Source organism: Dendronephthya gigantea, unplaced genomic scaffold (assembly GCF_004324835.1).
Source record: "Dendronephthya gigantea isolate DGI-Jeju-01 unplaced genomic scaffold, DenGig_1.0 000012F, whole genome shotgun sequence".
Lineage (NCBI taxonomy): Eukaryota > Metazoa > Cnidaria > Anthozoa > Malacalcyonacea > Nephtheidae > Dendronephthya > Dendronephthya gigantea.
Window position 1 is genome coordinate 3,176,615 of NW_021163022.1, and position 20,621 is coordinate 3,197,235.

The 20,621-nt window shown below is 35.5% G+C and overlaps 3 protein-coding genes across 5 annotated transcripts in view; 1 reads left to right on the forward strand and 2 right to left on the reverse strand.

The window, feature by feature from the left end:
* LOC114519145 overlaps window positions 1-1,909 on the reverse strand; it is a 5,050-nt gene extending 3,141 nt beyond the window's left edge. Inside the window, exons 1-2 of one of the 2 annotated variants that reach the window (XM_028539220.1) lie at window positions 1,813-1,909; window positions 342-684 (exon numbers count right to left, since the gene is read on the reverse strand). In XM_028539220.1, coding sequence (XP_028395021.1) covers window positions 342-684; window positions 1,813-1,842 — 373 coding nt within the window. In that variant the 5' untranslated portion in view covers window positions 1,843-1,909. Of the gene's footprint in view, window positions 1-341; window positions 685-1,227; window positions 1,269-1,812 lie in introns of those variants that run through there. The other variant, XM_028539221.1, reaches the window with a different exon arrangement.
* Window positions 1-20,424, forward strand: part of LOC114519146 (golgin subfamily A member 1-like) — a 24,310-nt gene extending 3,886 nt beyond the window's left edge. The window contains exons 2-27 of one of the 2 annotated variants that reach the window (XM_028539223.1): window positions 4,778-4,898; window positions 5,954-6,079; window positions 11,463-11,550; window positions 11,809-11,903; window positions 12,193-12,252; window positions 12,720-12,808; window positions 13,495-13,606; window positions 14,079-14,174; window positions 14,635-14,687; window positions 14,767-14,884; window positions 15,124-15,219; window positions 15,337-15,417; window positions 15,792-15,902; window positions 16,224-16,319; window positions 16,668-16,757; window positions 16,834-16,893; window positions 17,102-17,176; window positions 17,449-17,486; window positions 17,759-17,831; window positions 17,914-18,007; window positions 18,187-18,257; window positions 18,467-18,532; window positions 18,841-18,900; window positions 19,166-19,296; window positions 19,454-19,502; window positions 20,249-20,424. In XM_028539223.1, the coding sequence (XP_028395024.1) occupies window positions 11,493-11,550; window positions 11,809-11,903; window positions 12,193-12,252; window positions 12,720-12,808; window positions 13,495-13,606; window positions 14,079-14,174; window positions 14,635-14,687; window positions 14,767-14,884; window positions 15,124-15,219; window positions 15,337-15,417; window positions 15,792-15,902; window positions 16,224-16,319; window positions 16,668-16,757; window positions 16,834-16,893; window positions 17,102-17,176; window positions 17,449-17,486; window positions 17,759-17,831; window positions 17,914-18,007; window positions 18,187-18,257; window positions 18,467-18,532; window positions 18,841-18,900; window positions 19,166-19,296; window positions 19,454-19,502; window positions 20,249-20,350 (1,974 nt within the window). In that variant the 5' untranslated portion in view covers window positions 4,778-4,898; window positions 5,954-6,079; window positions 11,463-11,492 and the 3' untranslated portion in view covers window positions 20,351-20,424. Of the gene's footprint in view, window positions 1-4,777; window positions 4,899-5,953; window positions 6,080-9,386; window positions 10,870-11,462; window positions 11,551-11,808; window positions 11,904-12,192; window positions 12,253-12,719; window positions 12,809-13,494; window positions 13,607-14,078; window positions 14,175-14,634; window positions 14,688-14,766; window positions 14,885-15,123; window positions 15,220-15,336; window positions 15,418-15,791; window positions 15,903-16,223; window positions 16,320-16,667; window positions 16,758-16,833; window positions 16,894-17,101; window positions 17,177-17,448; window positions 17,487-17,758; window positions 17,832-17,913; window positions 18,008-18,186; window positions 18,258-18,466; window positions 18,533-18,840; window positions 18,901-19,165; window positions 19,297-19,453; window positions 19,503-20,248 lie in introns of those variants that run through there. The other variant, XM_028539222.1, reaches the window with a different exon arrangement.
* Window positions 3,890-9,369, reverse strand: LOC114519148 (parafibromin-like). The gene is made up of 21 exons (XM_028539224.1): window positions 9,164-9,369; window positions 8,503-8,596; window positions 8,346-8,384; window positions 8,225-8,255; window positions 8,056-8,130; window positions 7,928-7,983; window positions 7,789-7,812; window positions 7,599-7,660; window positions 7,406-7,517; window positions 7,217-7,321; window positions 6,983-7,078; window positions 6,779-6,854; window positions 6,577-6,641; window positions 6,258-6,333; window positions 6,095-6,133; window positions 5,927-6,014; window positions 5,685-5,843; window positions 5,144-5,244; window positions 4,935-5,011; window positions 4,770-4,834; window positions 3,890-4,332 (listed from the first exon to the last, which is right to left on the reverse strand). The coding sequence occupies exons 1-21, from the start codon at window positions 9,292-9,294 to the stop codon at window positions 4,296-4,298; spliced, it is 1,608 nt and encodes a 535-aa protein (XP_028395025.1). The 5' UTR covers window positions 9,295-9,369; the 3' UTR covers window positions 3,890-4,295.
* Window positions 20,425-20,621: the final 197 nt, after the last annotated feature.

A 20,621-nucleotide genomic window follows, 5' to 3' on the forward strand; every position in this document is an offset into this window, starting at 1 on the left:
TGGTAGTGGAAATCAAATCTGAACCTCGCTAATACCTTTCAAGGGGAATGGGGGATGGCTAGAATTTGACATAACTTTACAATTTTAATGGCTGGTAACTTTATGGTAACAAGTTGAGTTACTTTGCCCTTCATAAATCTTTCACTAACATTAGAAAATAAAAATAGTTTTATGTGTTTTGACAGTCCAGTTGTGCTGTAAGTTTAGTGACATTGTAGAGCTTATGCATGATAACTAATTATATCACTGAACTTGGTCAGAGCGCAGTAATACACAATGTAAATTTAATCAATTTAACCAATTTCAACAATTCTAATTTGTTTCTTGTGGGACATTCTTACCAATCATAGATGAGTTAAGTCTTGTCTGCATCATCAGCTGTATTACCCATAAATCCATAGTTGTTTCATTATTAGCTAAGAAATAGTGAGCTTCTTCATCATTTGAAACCTCAAAATAGTTCTTCCCTTTATCGGTCTTATGCTTATAAACAGAATACTTTGGGAAAAGTCCAAATGATCCCTTTGGAAATTCTCTCCTCCAGTCTTCCTCCTTTTCAAACCATTGCAGGTAAACATTGGAATCACCGTCATATCTCCGCAAGACACAGAAACATTTCTTCCAAAACTTACTCTTTTTGAGGAAGCTTTTGTTTGTGTTGTATTCTTCTTTTTCTAACCATCCCTGGTTAGAAAGAAATATACACAATTGGTCACTTTAATAATGTTGTTGTTTTTGACACAAAAATTATGTATAGCCTACATTTCAGTTCTGCCCAACAGGTTTCTTATCATAGGGCTGAACAGATATATGAATATGTACTTCCCCGATTATCACATTTAGTTATGGGCCTGCCAGTGATGCTGGAACCAGGGGAAGCAGTGGAAACGTTTTCCAGCAGGGCAAAGGATGCCTTTTACTTTAAATGATAGCATTGAAATTCCTTTATTTAAATATGCTATAGACAGTGATAGAGTTGTAGAAATGCAGGCAATAGGTTTTGGGAATAGAACAATTATCTGGTGGAGTCATAACCATGTTGAACCAATGACAATAATGTAAAATTATTTGAATAGCTTTTTAATAATGTGAAATGTGAATAATGAAAATAGCATTCCTACAAGTCAAAGTAATAACAACTTCTGAATTAGAACTTAGATGTAGTACAATCTACATAATAAGTAGTATTACACAATAATATAATTTGTGTATAATAACATAGTATACCATCAAGAACCAGCACTGCCATACTACAAATTATAGATTGATGATTATGGAGCTACTCGCGTAACCAATATAAAGAGAAACCGGAAGTGAGAAGGCAATAACCTTTAATAGAAATCACAGCAAAATACATAGAAAAACACTTAAAAAGTAAATACTTTCTCTTTGTAAATAAGCACATGGGCAGACCAGTATGGATATATAAATCGCCTTTATTTTGAATTAAAGTAATAGCATATCGGGCGAAAGAACAGTCGCAATTTCACTAATAAAAGACCACGTCAAAACAAAATGTGTTTATACAAAACAACATGCCCTGGCAATAGTAGTCTGAGTAATTGCGCCTGATCATTCTCCTGAATTAGTTGTAAAAGTAATAACGTGTAATTAAATTGACATAACTTTCTATAGTTTGACTGCGATGAAATAACTATAATTCCCTAATCTATATCCTTTTAAATCGACATTTGAAAAATGAATAATAGCATTATATAAGCATGCTCGAACCTATCATGAGTGTAACATTTCTTCTACCTTGTTAAAAACCGAGTAATAGATGTGATATGGTTATATAGAGTGGCTATTTACCTGAAATATTTCCTCAAAATTTGAAGTCATGTTGTTAAATTTATATTCTACTGCTGTCGACTCAAAATCATGATCGTCATGATCATGATCATTTATCAAAAATATGTAAATCACTAATGGCTATACAAATTACTAACCCCCCTCCGATAACTGCCTCCGATTGCAGGTAAATGGTGCCTGGTACCAAAAACCCGGTAACCACTGTATGACAACCATATCTATGATTAACAACATTACAATAAGAGTTCAAATATTCATTACGCACGCAATTACTTGCGCCTCAAAAAAGAAACCATCATAGAAACATTGCATTTTTTTTAAACGTAAAAGCAAACCCATAGTATGAGTATGTTAAAAAAAAGCCAAATATTTAATTGACTTACTGTCAGCAGTGCTTCAGTTCATAGGTTAATTGATTCTATGCCCTGCAGGGACACCGGAACCACCGAGGGCAGCGTGGGCAACTTGTGTGCGGGGACGTAAGTGGGCAGCCCTGTGCCATTTGCTTACCATACTGTAGTATCACACATTCTCCATTTGATCACGTGATTTGATCATGCCTTCACTTTAAGATTATGTCGAAATTATCATAGAGATTGAAATTAAAACTAAAACTCTGCCTCCGCCACCACCCTAAACTGCTTCTGGCGCCCCTGGTGCCATGATTGCCATGAACACAATAGCAATTGCAAATGCCCTGCCAATACAATGTAGACGAGTAAGTCAGATCCCTCAACCGTCTCTTGGTGGTGCTGGAGATTGAGGACCGAGGATACTAAATTTCACAACAACAGTAAAAGGTGCAAGAAATCCCAAGAATCGCGTCGAGGGACGAAATAAAATGCAATTGTAAATGTACGACATATTTTGGTGATGGTTGTAGCCACAAGGCCCACATGCATTTGGAGGCCTGAAATTTCAAATTTGACGAGGATAGTAAATATTAAAAGTTGAAACGCGATAGTAAATATTAAAAGTTGAAACATAACTTCCCGACGCCAACACAATTGCTATACAGCGGGTGCGTTGCGCTAAGGTAGACAAAAAAAAACTCTTTAATTGGTGGTAAGGTATGCTCATGGGCAACTTCTTGATTGAAAAAACCCAGAATGGTATATGGTATACCATGCTAAAAGAATCAACAATAAGGATTTCATTACATTAAACCATCCACGCAAGATATTTATTGTTTTTCTTCGAAGAGGAACACCGAAACATCTCTTGGATGGGATAACTCGTCTGAAATGAATCCGGTAACAGACGGGTTTCTCGTCCTAATTTTCCCGTCTAACTTTCCCGTCCAAGTAACGGGTAAGTTGGACGGAGATCCCGTCTGGACGAGAAATATCAAAACGGTCAAGAACGGATCAAGGCTAAGAGAAAATAAACAAATTATCGTAAAGATTAGGATACTTTGTTAGCATTACCCGACTCACCATAGTCTAAATTTATCCACCCCTATTCACATTCAGACGGGTTTTTACAATCAACTTTCCCGTCCCTAATATGATTTTATATGAATTCGGCTATTACCTGTATCTAAGTGGATTAGACATTCGTTTCCTTCACGGAAGATAAACTGTTTTAACAGGACCCAGATAGTTTAAATGAACTTTTTTATTTAAAGAACCTCGCCTACTCGCCAAACAGCATACAGCGAACAGAGCGTCATACATTTAATTGATTCCTGGAGGGCAATGTTATTTGGTCCGCTCACAACTGAGTTGAGTGTGCTTTGTAACATATAGGTCGTAGGCATCGGGTTTTACAAGGTTATCGAGGGGCCTTGGTGGCCGGCCCTGTAGGGTCATTTATTTATTTTTCCGTTCAATGTGACACCACCATGTGTGGCACCGATCAAGAAAATTTTTCAAATAGAAAGCTTCCGTGTCGTCAGAGTTTTCTACTTACCTTTCTCAGTAAACTATTAATTAGTTGACCTCCTTGTTTAATCTGTACCTTGAATGCCTTTATGCCCCTGCGTGAAGTTCAACCACACAGGTTATAATAATACCTATAATACTAGTATGATCACTCAACCAAAGATCACTCAATCAACAAGTATTTTTTATGATGGTTTATTTTCATGACATTTAATAACTAAATGTTTACAATATCTGTTAAATGATTCCATTTACTAATTTACACACGTCGAATTGGTCGTATGTATAAATCTAATCCTAGATCAATGCTTTGATCACAGTTAGCTAAGCTTTGATACACCTTGAACGGTGAAGTTATAGTTTTCAGTGTTAATTGCTTAAATAAGATAAAAAAATTGCCTAAGTATGCTGTCAGTAGCTTTCATTCATTGCACTTAAAACTATTATTTTTGCATAGAATAATTGTCTTTCGCTAAGTCCAGGACTATTTATTATTATCAGGAAAGAAGGTCAAATACAGACGGCCTCCCACACACGACTTCATTTAGTGTTTCTATCACAATTAGGATTTGTTTCGTTCTCGTGGTCGATATCCCGAGTTCAATGTCTTAATTGTGGCTTGGTCTTGATGATGAACCTATAGAATAAAGAAAATATACGATGTCATTAGCATGATGTTTGTATTTTGGCTGCTGTCTGCTGCTTGCTAACCACGACCGCCTTCGTTCTACATTCTTCCGGCTATAAACTATATATAATTGACATGCACCATTTTGGTTTAGCAACGAAGTGATCTATAGGTACATGCATAAGACATTCTCAACCTAATTAGCTGCGGGAAATGGGTTCTATGATCATATCAACCGCCATCGTAACTGCCAATTTTTCAAAACTCTACCACCAATGTGGCGGTGCCTGAAATAACTATACTCCCTACTGGCGGTCATGTATTTTCCTCACAGATACACACATGCACTGCATAGAGCCTGTTGTAACAATAATACCATGAAAAGAATTATTCCAGTCTGACATACGCAAATATTGTTAAAAATTACTGATTTATGTTTAACTTACTTATCCAGAGCTTCCCAAAATTTCAACATTGAAGCACGATCAAGATGGCGTTTACTGCGGCTTATCTACGAGCAGAAATCATCCTTCAATGTACATCACCGCTCTTAACTAGGACATTCAGACTGCTAGGTATGTCAAAGCAATATTTATGTTGTATATTCTTACGGTTAGAACTTGTACATCCCACTTTTTCACATTAGCATCCGTTTCCATCTCATCGAATTTGAGGTAAAATGCTTTTACTACAAAAATAGTCAACCGTTTCATATGCCGAGTATTTAAAATATATTCCATTGCCCTTTTGGGCAATGTTCATTTGGAAAACAGAAAAATGTTTACGAAATATAATGGTTATTTTAGTGCATGTGCGTCACCTTTTGTAAAAATATTTACAGGCGAACCATCGCTGGCAAGCCAAGGCCATCCCTTAAATTGCCACGTTGGTCCTTGAACAAATACAGCCACGACACGGTTCCTTGTAAAAAAATATATTAAAATATCGATGTAAAAATGTTTGCAGTTGATCAAGTGGAAGATCGGGATTTCTTCTTGATAGTTTTTAAGCTATTCTTACCAGGAGCGTAGGAGCCACGCAGCACAGGGGGCACGTGCTCCCCCACTCCAAATTTTTCAAGAGACCAAAAGTGCCCTTTTGTGATGAAAAATGCCTTTTTGGAGAAGCTAATGTAAGCTGTAAATACGATTTTAAAATCGAAAATGCCCTTTTGTTTTCCTACGTATGCCCACTTACTTGTACTTGAGTGTAAATATAAACCACACTAGTACTGTCCTTGCAGCTTTGGCAATCAAACCATCCCTATACATACTTTTAGCTGCCCTTTTTATTAACCAAAAGTGCCCCTGGAAGCTTGTGCCTCCCAATCTCTGGATGCTTCCTACGCCACTGATTCTTACCAGTCATTGGGCTGTAGTCTCTGTGTACTATCAATCACTCTGTATGGCACAGTAACAGTTCCTGGTGCCCCGTGAACTGTTGCTTCCTTGCGACGCTGTATTAAAACCTCATTCTCTTTTCGAGTTCCATTTTGTTTCTTTTCGTCCGCTGTTATAAACCTTAAGCGAAATATGTAAAGATTTTCAATACTTTCACCCCAATACTTTCATATGTAGGAAGTGCATATTATCTTTTGCTCTACCTGAAATCTTGAAGTAAATCTTTGCAGTTATACAACGTGATTAACGATGTAGTCCCGGCAGGCACAATAATGATCGGAGTTCGAGATTCTGCAACAAGCAAAGCCGTAATCTTAACAAACAGAAGAATGAAAAAATAAATCTACTGGTCACTGGTGAGTTAACTTTACCTCTTTTCTGTGGCATTTGTGGAGCTGGCTTCTGTTGAACTTATATGTATAAAGAAAAGATTCAGATCAGTTAAATTGCCTCTTAAAAGAAAACCGAATCGAACCCTAAACATTATAGCCTTCCAATAAATTAAGGTTGCTGGATCGTATAAAAAATGTTTACCTGAAGAATGAGATTTTGTTGATCTTTGTTGCATGGAATGCGATGATCGCTTTTGCTCTGTTTTATGGACACCTTCCTGCGGGTATAAAAATTACCAATCAAAATTAAGGACACTTGTGCAAAGGTGTTTGTGTTTTTTGGTCATTTTTGACGAGTGTTTATGACCCAGTGGAATAGAAACAAAAAGTTGATGAGGATTGATAATCCTACAGTATGAAAATGAGTTGCAATTCTTGGTTGTAATTTGTTTGTTATTTGATTGGTCAGTGGTTTTAATGGTTACAGCTTGCATTCCATTGGTATCATATGCAAATCCTACCTTTACACGATCCAAACTCAAGCCATGATATGTTCCCATGGTGTCAATGTTGAATCCCTCCGTTTCTGTGCAACAAAACAAGAATCTAATTAAACCGTCTGATCTGATCCATTTGAAAGCAGGAATAAATTTGAACTGATGTATTACATAAACATAGTAAAATTATAGTTTTACAAAATGATAAAGATGAATTATTTGATACCTTCTTTTCTATTGAATCGTTCCTGATCATATCTGTTATATGAAACTGGCATAACAGCTTTCTTCTTGGGAACCTCCTTCAGAAATAAACAATTTGGTCATTTTGGAGAATTTTTATAGCCACTTCACAATCCTACACAACCTGAAGTAAGGCAGAATAAAGACAGATCTTTCATTAAATATTTTTAAGAAGTGAGTGACATACTGCAACAGGAGCAGGTTTTTGGGGTTGTTTTGCAGCCGAGCCATCTTCATGTGCTTTCACTGACTGTAGGATTGCCAGGATGTTCTTTAGAAAATGCTGAAGGATAAAGAATGTTAAACTAGTTAAGCAAACAGGTTGCTATGAAAGATAATTTGTGAGCTGGACATCCAAATCTGCTAATATTTGCCTATTGAATTAAATGGTGGATGTGATGCTGTAATATAATTTCCTTACTTTTCCAGTACTTTGGAGGACACTTGCTCTTGTACGAAGCAGTCTCTCACGGCTAACAATGTCTCTTGTTACATCCACTTCAGCATCAACAAACACACGTCTTTCCTAATGGAGCAAAATAAAGTGGAACACCACCGTTTTAATGAGGTGTCCATTATTAGAACCAAAACATATATATTCCAAACTTACAAGAAGTCCAGCATCAAGTTCATCATCAACTTTAATTGTTGTTCTCTTCTTTGCTAAACGTTTTGCCTTGATGGCTGCTATCTTTTCTGCTGACATTGTGTCACTCAAGGAGCTATACATATCAGATACACATTGATAAACCATGCTTTGAATAACATCAGAGTATTCACTATTGTGCATACATTTCCATTACCGAATTTGTTCAGTTGTTACTGTTCCCTCTTTGTGACCTTCAAGACGAGCTTCCAGCCTTTCCTATAGTGATGTTGCATGTATTTCTTATTTCTTGCAAGTGTCAGTTACATATAGATTTAGTCAAACATTGGTATATATAAGGCATACAATGGTAGCCTAAAATGTCCAAAAATGTTGAAACACATTACCTTGTCACGTCTCACTTGTTCCTCCTAAAATCCAATTAGAAACATTGAATTGCATTTGACATATTCATCATAATTTCATATGCAGACTACAATATATTTTCTAATGAAATGTAAAGAATTCAGTTCAGTTTGTTTTTACCTCGACTTTAGGTCTCTTGAATTCTCCAGCTGCCCCATCTTCCCCAGGTCTTTTTACTGAAAAGTTTTTATCATTCTTTTTTAAACCAATTTTTTTATAAACCACTGAAAAAAATTAGTGATACTAACAATTTTGATATCTTGCTGAAGGTCTTTGTGTTGGGAGCTCAAGTGGAACACTTTTATCAATACTTGATGATATTTCTGTAGAATATATAAAAGTAATTGTTTTTGCTTTATAATGGAAAACATTTTTTGTATTGCTGGGAAAGTATTTTGGTAATGGTTCTTATGTCACCTGTCTCTCCATTCAAGTAGCTGAGGAGAGCCTAAAGTATTGAAAAAGCAAAAAAATATTGGGTCAATATAAAATATATAAATTCATAACAAACCCACGTGTTTAGATGCTAAAAAATTACCTTCTTATCAGGCAATCTGACAACTGGAATTTTTGAGGCCTGAAAGATAAATGATAGACCAAAGATAAATTAAGTGTGTTGCCAGCTGGATTTAAATGACATCATTTTATTATTGTAGAAATTATTACCAAATAATGAGTTTAACAAAATAACTTACTGCAGCACGTTGGACATAGATTGCATGAGATAAATGCACATTTTTTAACAAGAACAGCATTGACTCTAATGTATAGTACTCCTTTGGTTGAGTCCTAAAGAATATTGATAATGATAAATATTTGGTATTAGAGGTAATAGTGTAGTTGGACTTATTTGGCAGTTAGCAGGTCACCCTTTACAGATAGTACGTTGATGGGTAACATTATCTGACGTATAATTTGACAGAGTACAGCCAAGCATGTGTTGGTGCATGCCTGCTAATACGATATATGCAGCCTTGCACATCTTTATTGCTGCAATACAGTTGTCAAATAATAGCATATGAAAAGTCTGCTTTCTATTTACCAAACAGACAACTGCATTCTGATGCCACAGAGCCGTTAACTCTTCTCTAGCATGAAATTGATTGGTTAGATAGTTTGCCAGTTTGGAAAGTAATCATTTATTCTAGTCGAATTTGAAACTAAATTAAACAATTATATTTTAAACTTTTCGTGAGGAATGGGCTATTTACGTGGAGCATGAGCCCAAAATCATGCTTTTGCAATATCGCTAACGTTTTCTTACTAATTGTGAAGAAATCTGTGTAAACAATATGATAGCCAAGCTAATTATAAATGCACGAACTAATATACTAACAGAAACCACGATGGATCTACCTGTATATAATATAGTTGGTTTTTGCAGTCTTTGGGAATGCAAATTCGTCAAAGCTAATGTAATCATCCTTCTCCAATATCTCCTTTCGTTGAACATTATATTGTCGCAACAAAGACAACGGATCAGCCATGTTTTCGATGTTTCGTGTTTATAAATTATGATTTTTTTTTCGAAAAACCGCGAGAAGAAAGAAAGCCTGGGAACTAATTTGGTAATGTTGCAACGAGATTGAGATTGGTAGTACTATTACTAAAACTATAGATTTGATTTTTATATTGTTTATTGCCTCCTAATATTCGTTTCAAGGTTCACGAAGGCTCACTTAATTTGTTTTGCTTTGTTGCCTTGTTGACTTTCTTTGGTTTTACTGTAAATATCTGGGTATTTCAAACTTGTTGATGGTATTTTACCAGTTGATGGTATTTTACCATAGGCAGAGTATTTTTTTTCGACGAACTATAGTGTGTTAACCATTCAGAGACATTCTAGACCAACAAGTGTTACTTCTGATACTTCAGTACTATCATTGAGATGGATATGGATGTACCAACAAAGCTGGAACAAAGAAATGAAAGGAAACGCAAGTTTCAACCAGCTACATTTGAAAAGAAAAAGGTGTGTGTGGACAGTTATTCATGGTGGACCAATATGATGTTGGATGTAGCACAAGGAGAACATTTACAAGTCTCAACTGTAACTACCAGAAAATTAGAATGGAATAAATAATCCAATTTGTGATTAGTTGGCAGAATGGCATCTTTGACAAACACTGCAGCTGGAGTAATTTGGGTCAAGCCAGTGTAAAAACCTAAGAATCTGAAATGTTTATTGGATTTCCTCAAGTTATGCAATAAAATAAATGGGACAGTTAGGTGATGTTTGCAAAAGATAAAACATGCAGGTGCAGCAGGTTGCTTGCTGATATTCATTATTCACCTCATACAAGTGGTATAACTACTAGATAATGAACATTTTTATCCTGAGGTTATAAAGGGTGAGGAAAAGTTGATAAGGTTTAGGATTGGAGTGAAGTATATGAATTAAAAGATTGCCACATTCTCAATATGAGGATTGAGAATGTGATAAGGTTTTATATGGGATAAATGTGGCAAAATGATTAAAAAAAAATGGAAAATACAGTGAAAGAAACCAAGGAAATGTATTCACTAATTTCTTTGTAAGAATCTTTGGAAGGCCACCATATAAAATATTTGGAATGTACAGTAGAATGAGTAGATAGTGAATCGGGTTCAATCGGCACTGATCAGATCAATGAATGAGTGAATGCGTATCCTGCTGCGGTTAGTTTCAAATGGCCATGCGCTATGGCGGGTAACTCAAACAATAACAAAGCAATGTAACAATTTAATTATTGGCGGTGATCAAGCCGTCGTTTAACCACATTTTATTGTCAATTTTATGGTTGAAAACCGTTAAAATGTTCACAAAACTAAAACAAAAGATAGCGGAAGAAGACCACAGTGATTTAGGCTCGTCGTTACCTTCGAGTCCATCGTCAAGCAGAAAATTTCGCCCTGTTTCGAAAGAAAATAAGTGGCACAGGCGCCGCATGAATAGTGTTAGTAGTTACTATGGATCGAGGGAATCTATTTTTACAGAACCTGGTTTTATATCAAGAGATCCATCATTCACGAGTAATGTGGCAAATGGTATTGGTGATGCCTCTGATAATTTAGATGGGATTGTAAGTTCCAATGAATTCCTTACTGGGAACATTTTGTAATTTGAAATATAGAATTTGAAAATAAATGGCCATTTACTAAGTCACGGGTATATTTAAATATTTAATTAACCTGCTGGGTCTTTAATAGAAATGTAGTTATAGACTTATAGTTGTACCTTGTTTACTCTTTCACTCAGAGCTAGCTTTTTAAACAATGATTACTAGAAAGTACTAATGAAATACCCCCTTATAGTTGCATAAATATACAAAGTACTGTAGCATTTTGTAATTTAGTTAAGAACCTTTTGACAGAATTATTGTAACAGCACTGTAGTTTATTATTAACTATTATATTGACTGTTTTGGCTTACTGTTTTGTCTCAAAATTCAGCCAGGCGGAATGGTGTACTCTGCTTGACTGGACATTTCTCAATTGCAAATTATTTGCCTAAGAAAAATGCACCAATAAAATTGACCTTGATTTGTGAAATCTCATTTAAAATGTTTTGAACCAAATGTTTCAACTTTGCTGCCACACAGGCTAGCAATGCTGGGTGTTAGCAAGTTCTCCTGGTTTAATAATTGTTAACCTTCATGAAATTATGTCATTTTAGTCTAAACGCAATAAACCAAGAAAAGATCTAATGTCTGTCTTACGTGAGAAAATGCAAGAAATCAATAAATTGAAGGATAAATTATCAGGTATACAAACTTCGAGTCATCTTTGAATTGTTCTTTACTGATCAATGACAGTTCAGGATTTTTGAAGTGGAAAAGCAGGCCTTGAATAATAATCTTTGTATAACAATATTTGTATAACAATAGGTGGTCAGTTGGGCCTGCATATGTGAAGCCTCAACCAAAATTTATTGACCAGTAACTTTATTTATTGGGCAACAAGAATTTCATTGGATTCGTATATTAATCTGTTAAGCCAATTGTTTTAAACTTTGTGTGTAGAATATGAAGAGGAAATTGAAAGATGGAAAGGGTTATATGAGGGGCAAGCCATTAGGGAGAAAGAATTGAGAAAAAATGTTGGGAACAAATATCAGGTGACTGCATGAGTCTTGCAAAGTGTTCTGTGTTTCAATAGTCATTTGATAGCTAGCAGACATGAAAGGATACATATACAATGTGTGTCATGTTACTTGTGAAGGTTCTGAGAATTTTTGGGTCTTGAGTCCTGCAAAGTGTTCTGTGTTTCAATATGTCATTTAATAGCTAGCAGACATGAAAGGATACATATACAATGTGTGTCATGTTACTTGTGAATGTTCTGAGAATTTTTGGCCACCCTTACATGATACACAACAACATATATTTTTATGTGTACCATTATAGATGTCTCGAACCCAAATTGATGCCAGACAGAAAGCACTTGATATCTTAGAAAAAAGTTCGGTTTGTATAATTATAACTTGGTTTGTATAATTATTACTTGATAGCGACCAAACAAAATTTAATTCACATCCTAATATGTGTGACGTGTCTGAAGGCAGAGCTAGAGTATTTGTTTTGTCATCTAAATTGATCGAATTAATTGACAAGTGTATATATGGAAAGCCTAACTCAATCACTAAATAATATTTAAAGAATTTTAAAATGTGTATCCACACATAGTAAAACACAAGTCTTTCCCTATTTCCAATCCTCATAATTCATCTATGGCCATGTGGCTATTGGATTTCCAAATGTGTTAATTAATTATAATTAAAGTATATAAGTAAAATACCAAACGGAGGTATAGTTAATATAGGTTCAATTTCTTCAAAATATTGCTAGGCCTATAGCTATGGCAGTATGTGGCTCTCTAAATGTACTAATTACTAAATATTTAAACTTCAATACTAGTATTTTAAAATAAACAGCAATTGGATGAACTTGATCAAGCATATAAAGACCAAAAATCTCAACTTTCCTCTATGATGGAAAAACTTGACGAATTAACAAAACAAAGGTAGATACTAACGTATAAGTTTGTAAATATGCAATCAATTAACATTAAACAAAATTTTGCAATGATCTGGGCAATTATAGGGCTTGTTGCTTTTTTCTCAAAAAAATTGTTGGAAACCAAATTTCATGGAAGAAAACTGAGTAGAAAAATTATCTTTTTCAGTAGTAGTGGATATACTGCACAAGTTCCCAATACGCTGATTTTTATTAGACTACAGTCAAAAAATTATCCTCTCTTCAACATGCATCCAATAATTGAAGTAACACAAAAAAGAACACAATTTTTTTAGTCAGTTTTATGATTATCAATTTTTCCTGATTTTTTACGACCTTTTCGAATGCTAAATTTTCTATGCTATGTCTTTGAAGATGATGTTTGTGTCCGCGAGAAGTAAAAAACTCGCTTCTTTACTGGCTTTACCGTGTGGCGCCGCCAGAAGGTTAACTGGAATAACCCACGGTGTTCTATAATTTTTTTTTATTGATTTAACGTACCAGAATAGTATAAACTGTAAAAATAAATTTAAAATTAAAAACTTATATACCATATGACATATCTTGCTTGTTATTCTTTGGTACTTTACTGTCGATCATTGTGTATGGTTTACATATTTCTGTTTTCTATTGTATATTCAAAGAAGGTGAAATAATCTGATGTCGATCAATCGTTTATAATTTTGTCCACAGATGTCATTTTGAAGAAGAAGAACAAAAGTTAAAACAACAAACCTCGAAATTGGAAACGGAAAATAAAACATTAAAATGTCAATTGAATGACATTATTACAGAAGTAACACAGGTAATATAAATATATATTGCTTATTTTGGTGACCACAATATCCTATATACCCCTGTGAGGATTATATCTATGCGTGCGTATGCGATACGCCCTCCTTTAACGCAGGTTCATGCAAACTCATTCAGCAATAGAGACCGCGAATAAGGATCAAATGGGTGGTTATTTACTTGTACGTAGTTTGAAATCTGGATCGAACCTTCAAAAGGTTTTTTTAAAATGAATCTTTTTCATCAATGAGGTCCATGTAGCTGTGGTTTTATTGCTTTTCGGGCATTTGCAAATTGCAATACTTGAAAAAATAGCGGAATATATGTTGGTCGGATGAGAGAGCGGAATATATGTTAAGGATAGTGAGAAATGTTCTGATGCATGACTGGTATTTGTCTTAAAGGTCGACTCTCTCTCTCTCTCTCTATAGTATAATGTTATCACTCATACAAGCACTCCAATCCATATGACTTTATTTCTGTAGAAATCGGTTGAGTTGAGTAAAGTTCAGAAATGCTTGGAGATAAGAGAGAAGGAATTAAACGATTTGCAAGAGTCGTATAATAATCTGAAGACACAGGTAGATCTTGATTGGTCAACTCGTATGACGCAACGTTGTTAATCAACATCATAGTGCAGAAAACTTCTTGCAACAATGTGATCAATATCAAGCTTATATCATGCAGATTGACTGCATGGGTTTTAAAATGTTTAAGAATTGTAGAACATGAATTAATAACCATGCAGACTAGCATAGTTTTAAAATACTAGGATTAAATGACCCATTGAATAGTTCCAGCAAATCCTTTTGGATGGATTTGCTGTTTAAAATTTCTGTGATCACAGAAACTGTGTCAGTGTGTAAAAATAACCTTATTGGTGTGTGAAAAAAACTAACTTTGTGGGCGTCCGGGGGTCGAAACTTTGTACACCTTTGTACAAGCTGTATGAAACTATTTCGCAATAAAGTTATTAAAGTACTGCTATAAAAGTTCTTTTCAACAAAAAACCTAGATCGCCTTTAATACTTTATTTCATAGACGTCCACCGATGTAGTAGAAAAGGACAACAAGATTAAAAATTTAGAGAACAGGTTTGTTTTAATCTTAGATGGAATAGTAAACTGTAATTGTTAGTTTGGAATGAGAAATTTTTCTTCGATCGTTATATAGGATTGCGAAGGGTGAATCGTCCCATTCAGATTTAGCAAATAGTGAAGATGATTGGATGGGCGATTGTTTGAAAGAAGGAAGAGATAAATCCTCCGAAATAAATGCTCTCGCGACTTTGGTAGGTCTTTTGGTTCAGAGCACTCATTTTAAGCAAAAGAATCACTCCGTGCACGAAAATCGATCCACTTGAACCAATACGAGATTCTCATTAACCTTATTAGTCCTTGTGCTCTTTTCTCTGTTGTCCGGTATTGAAATAAAATACCTGTTTTGGCGTTCAATAGGGATGTCCACCATATGTCTTAATACGAAGTTCCAATTGGACAACAGAGATAAAAGTCCTGTTTTTTAAAATAGGTTGGATCACTAAATGAAAAACTCGAAAGAAAAGACAAGGAGCTTACAAGCTGTAAATTGGTTGCTGAAGAAACTATGGATGAACTTAAACAAAAGGTATCAAATACTTTGAATTACTTACTATGAATACCTTTGAATACCTTCGTTAGTGAAGAGTTTCGCGGTCTACGTTTACTGGTGGTATCCTTCTTATTTTCATCCTCAATTCGTCAGATTAGAAACTTAGAAAGCAATCTAGAGAAATATCAGAATGAAGAACGAAGCAATGATCAGTTAGACGCTTTAAAACAACGAGTAAGTGCATTACAGCTAGTATTGATAATATGTCCAACTGAAACATCCAGTGTTCCATTATATAGACCAGATTACCAGTTTCGGTCCCGCCCATGCATGCACTATGAAGTTAATATACTGTGCTCGTCAATCTGAAGCTGATTTATTCAAGTAACGTTAAACTAGGTCTTGTCGACAATATCCGAGGCAATATTATAGAGGGTAAAGCAAAAAAATATGCTTCAAAGACAGTTTTCTGACATCAAGGGCTTAATAAGTAGGTGACGGCATATCTTTTAAAAAGACAAGCTCGGTGAATCAGTTGTATATACATAGTAGAAATAGGTTTCAAACTACAAGATTATTGATGTATCTGTTATTTATATTTCCGCAAGAATTCATATTTGGAGAAAGAACTTGAAAATGTCCGTGGTCAGCTGACGTCAGCAAAAAGATCAAAGGAGACTCGACCAACATGGAGACGGTCCAATGACACTAAGACTGAGGTATATCTCTTCTGCAACTATGTTGCGACCACTCTGCCATTTTTTACTGACATCACTCGATAAGTTACGAACATTTACTCTTGCCATCCCCTCTAAGTTGCCTTTTTGTAATATCACTGCTACAATAGATATTATGACCTCTCACAGTTTTATTAAATTGGAACGTGCTACCTTGAAGTAATACTTCATACATCATATATATTTGCCCAGAAAATATACTAGAAAATACGAGCCAAAAATGGATAGCCAGTAGTAGGGTCACAGGCATATTTGGATAAAATTGTATACAATGACCAATTTTATGAACTATTTAACACATAGGAGAGATCTCGTAACACAGAGAAAGAATTTCGTCAGAAAGAAGCGAGATACGAAAGTCAACTGGCTGATTTACAAGAGGAAAGAGACCAACTGCAGGTATTTAATAGAGGGGTTAAGATGCACGGGTATACACGTATGGATAGGCATATGCACCGGGTATACACATATGCTTTCCTGCGAGGTGGCGGGTAGAAATTACGGGGGAGAAGAAAATGTTTCTTGGGCGTGGTTGCATCAGCATATAAAAGGTTGAACAAAAATAGCGACACCGGTCCCAGGTTTCCATTGCTAGTAATCCTTTCCATTACCTTTAGACTTGGTTTAGTCACGGTTTGAAAAGAGACGTACCCTCGCTTCCATGCATCCGTTCCCCCAAAAAAGTGATGTTCTAGTAATGATTTGCCCCGAATTACAGAAAGTAATATAATTTTTTCTTGTGTTCAGTCTGAGTTACTGATCAAAGATGACGAATGTGCCCAAGTCTCTCTTTGTCTTGATGAAGCGTTGAAGAATACCAACGATTTAAAACAGCAGGTATATCCGGGCCCTGCCAGGGTGAAGAACAATGAACCATCTATTAATTTTTCTACTGTAAATTTTAATTAATTAGATCAAAACCCTAGAACTGGAGTTAGGAGAGAAAGTAAATGTTGGTGGATTACGAATAAAGGTATGATCACGTGGTATGATGGAACTTTGTCACGTGGATTCTCAAATTAGATTTATGCAATGTATTTGTATAGGATGCAATGTATTTATATGGGACGTTCTCGATAGTTGCACCGATTTTAATACTCTAGAAAAGATTGTAGAACATATATTTTTGCCTTTGACGTTTGGCGTTGACTTGAATCGAAGACTGCTATATTTTTTTATAGTCTGGAGAAGTTCAAGGAATGACTGGAAGTGTTGAAATCATGGAAGCACTTCGTAGAGAACTAGAACAGAGCAGAGTGAGTTATTCTTGACGATACCTTAATTAAACAAAACACAGGAAAGAGTGACGACATGTATGAAATAATGAGATACACTGTGCGTGGTTTTACCATTTCATACTTCCCATGCCCCCTTGAATCATGCGATATCATAGCAAGTAAGGCCTGGTTACCAACGATACAGTGCTTCTTGTACCAGAACATTGTGCTAAATCTTGCGAAATGGGGTGTTCAGCTTTAGTGTTTAACTTTAGGCAAGGATTTAGATTTTCATTAGTATTTTTTTTAAGGAACATAATAAACACGTGGATGACGAGCTGCAGGAAAGGTAGGTGAATATACTCAAATGTCATGCATGGCAGTTTATTGGAAGTGTAAAAACCCTGTTTGGGAGGTTGGGAGTTTGCTAGGGTCATGATTGGGTTTTGCTGGAGTGTTCGTTTGCGAAATACCTTCATATAGCTTCGTTAAATAATGATTCACCTTCATAACCAATGTCGACACATCACTGCCACTTGTGACATGGGATATCTCTCTCGACAATTCTCAATCCTTATATTTGATGTGTTTTAAGTGGATGAAATATTCGATTTTTTTCAGAAATGATACAATTTCTGGTTTACGAAATGAAGTACGACAGAAAGATGACGAGCTTAAACGATACCGAACGAAAGTAAGCACAAGATTATGAAACATAAAATCGCAGTGCATTATATGTTCTTGATCTTATTTTCAATGTTATATTCTCATTCAAGCTGGTACAGTTTGAGGAAAACAACAAACTCGCCGACAGAAAACGAATGATCGACGTAACATCGAACAGGAATGATTATCACCACACGACGAAAGGTAAACCATACTGTGTAGATATCACCGCATCCATAACTATCTGACTCGTTCACATCCATCAGGGGAAGAAAATTGCATATAAAATTGCACAAAATGTGCGTGTGTAACTGGCCTAAAAGTTGTATTACCTTCTTCCGAAACACATTGTACTCTGACATCTTTCGCTCTGATTGATCTAGATTCTTATAAAAATAGTTTTTCACACAAGACGCGATTAAAAGAATTGGATGATCAACTTAAATTGCGAGAGGTGTGTACTAACAAATTATATTATCCCATATACCGGCAAATGATATTACCCCAGAGGGCTGTGTATTGACAAATTATATTACTCCAGAGGTGTGTACTGGCAAATCATATTGCCCCCAAAGGCCCCTGCTTCCCGTAGATTAGTGATTGGGTTTGACAGTAATTTCCCAATGGAATTTCCTAATGCTACCTACTCTATTTTTTCTAAAGGACTTAGAAAGAATTAGTTTGGAGGAAAACGAAAGTTTACGAAGACAAATCAACGAGAAGGACTTGGTATGTCAGAAATATGTTTAATGTGACCCAATCCAGATATAAGGATCCTACAGATCAGTGCTTTTTTTTCAAATTGTTTTTTTTTAATCATAGTATTGCAATCCGTTATTCATTGTGCATAAATTAGGCGACGAGGGTTTACTATCGTCCAAGAGATGTATCCCTTACTATCATAAGATGGATCCGATGAACACACAGTCCCCATCTGGCACGGAGTCTTTGTCCATTATCCCTTTGTATCATACAGAACATGTGAGCTCTAAATAATTTGATTAATTCGTGTCTCATTTATGTCTCATGTCTTTCAGAGAATAAAGACGCTTCAACAGAAATTAGTTGATCTTAAAAAAGCTTTTCAACGCGAGCTAGTAAGTCTTGAAAGGCTGATACGTTTCTTTTGGGCCCTCTGTTTGGTTCCAAAACTGCATGGACATTTATGAAACTACAAATACTCAACCATGTTCATGCACTCGTACCGTCGACCATATTAGTATAACTATTCTTCTCCAGAACAACCGAAGTTGACCATCCATAATTTTGTCCGTGATATTACTTCATACTTCCGTCATGCGGCGCCCATATAATAATACCACATGATGAAAATTTCTAGAGACAGTTTGTCTGTGTTTATAGAAATCGTCTTCAGTCGATTGTCTTGAGATAAACGGTACAACAGAGAAATATAATGTCAAGACTGGATTATTGGTCTCTTCCTCTACCCAAACTGATAATGAAGAATTGGAGTATTTAGACATGAACTTCAAGTATCCTTTAACACATACAAATACCTTTTGCTTAAAGCGAAAGTTGCTGTTTAATTGTTTGACTCAACCATTCACAAGGATAACGTAAACTTTGGCCTCTTTAGAGAACGAAATAATTTAGCATTGATAGAAAATAACTTAACAATCAACTCACTAGATATCTCAAGCATGTCATCATTAAGTATATGTGCAGCACGAACGAAAAGGTAGGATTAAAGTTACACTTAGGAGTTAGGACACTAGATATTGTGGAAGGTAACTACTGGGAAGAGGGCCTTCTGGTGTCGACGGTAGCACCCCTTACGTCATGCGCATGGTTTATCTTTGCTCCCTTATATATTTTAACAAGCTTGAGTTCAGGTTTATGAGACGCACGTCACCCGTTGTGGGCAATGGGCTGGTTATGAAAGCAGCTTAAAGCGCCAATTTTAAACCCACCATTTTGTAGCATACATTCCAGGGCGGTTAGCTTAACCAGAGTTGAATATCTTTTTTTCATAAATATGTTCTGGATGTGTCATATTTTCTAAAGTAAAATACTGGATTAAAATTTAATCCAGGTTTAGCGCTAACCTAGCTTTGAGCAACTGCTCCCAGGGGCCGGTTGTATTAAGCCCGTTTAGCTTAAACGGTGGTTAAGTTCAAAATAGAAAGCAGGTCTATCGTTTTATTCAACAACCGAACTAATTTTTTTTACCCTTAATACAAAGATACTGTTTGCAACTATATATTCAGTGCATAATATTCAAGTTGACTCGTTCAAGGGGAATGTAAGAGTGTTATTTAATTTTCACTTATCCACCGTTTGAGCTAAACGTGCTTGATACAACCGGCCCCAGGTCCCTGATTAGTGACCGTGCAATTATGTATTATTTCTAACCAATTATGTGCATGACTAACTATGAATTGAGATACTGTAAATTAATACAGCAATATTCTTTATTTTGTTCAGTCAAGACAAATGCTACCTATAGTTGGCCATCTGCTTCGTTTATCACCTAAAGAACTAGATCTCATTAAAGATACTTTTGAGTGGAAATTACCGCTGGATTAACATACTGTCCGTATCAAATTAACTATAGCTAATAAATTTTTTTTATTTTTATAAAAGCATACTTTCAAAGCATAATACCCTTTCGAAAAATCAAGACAAGTCATAAAAATGTACTTCACTGGTAATACATTTTAAGGTGGCATTATAGCAGTGGTTCTTGAGCCGGTAGTTCTTGAGAATTCGCGTTTTATACTAATATAGAGACAGAGAATTGGCGCAAGTGAGCGCGCGTGTTTAAAACCTTCCGATGCACCCCTTCGCCTTAATACGA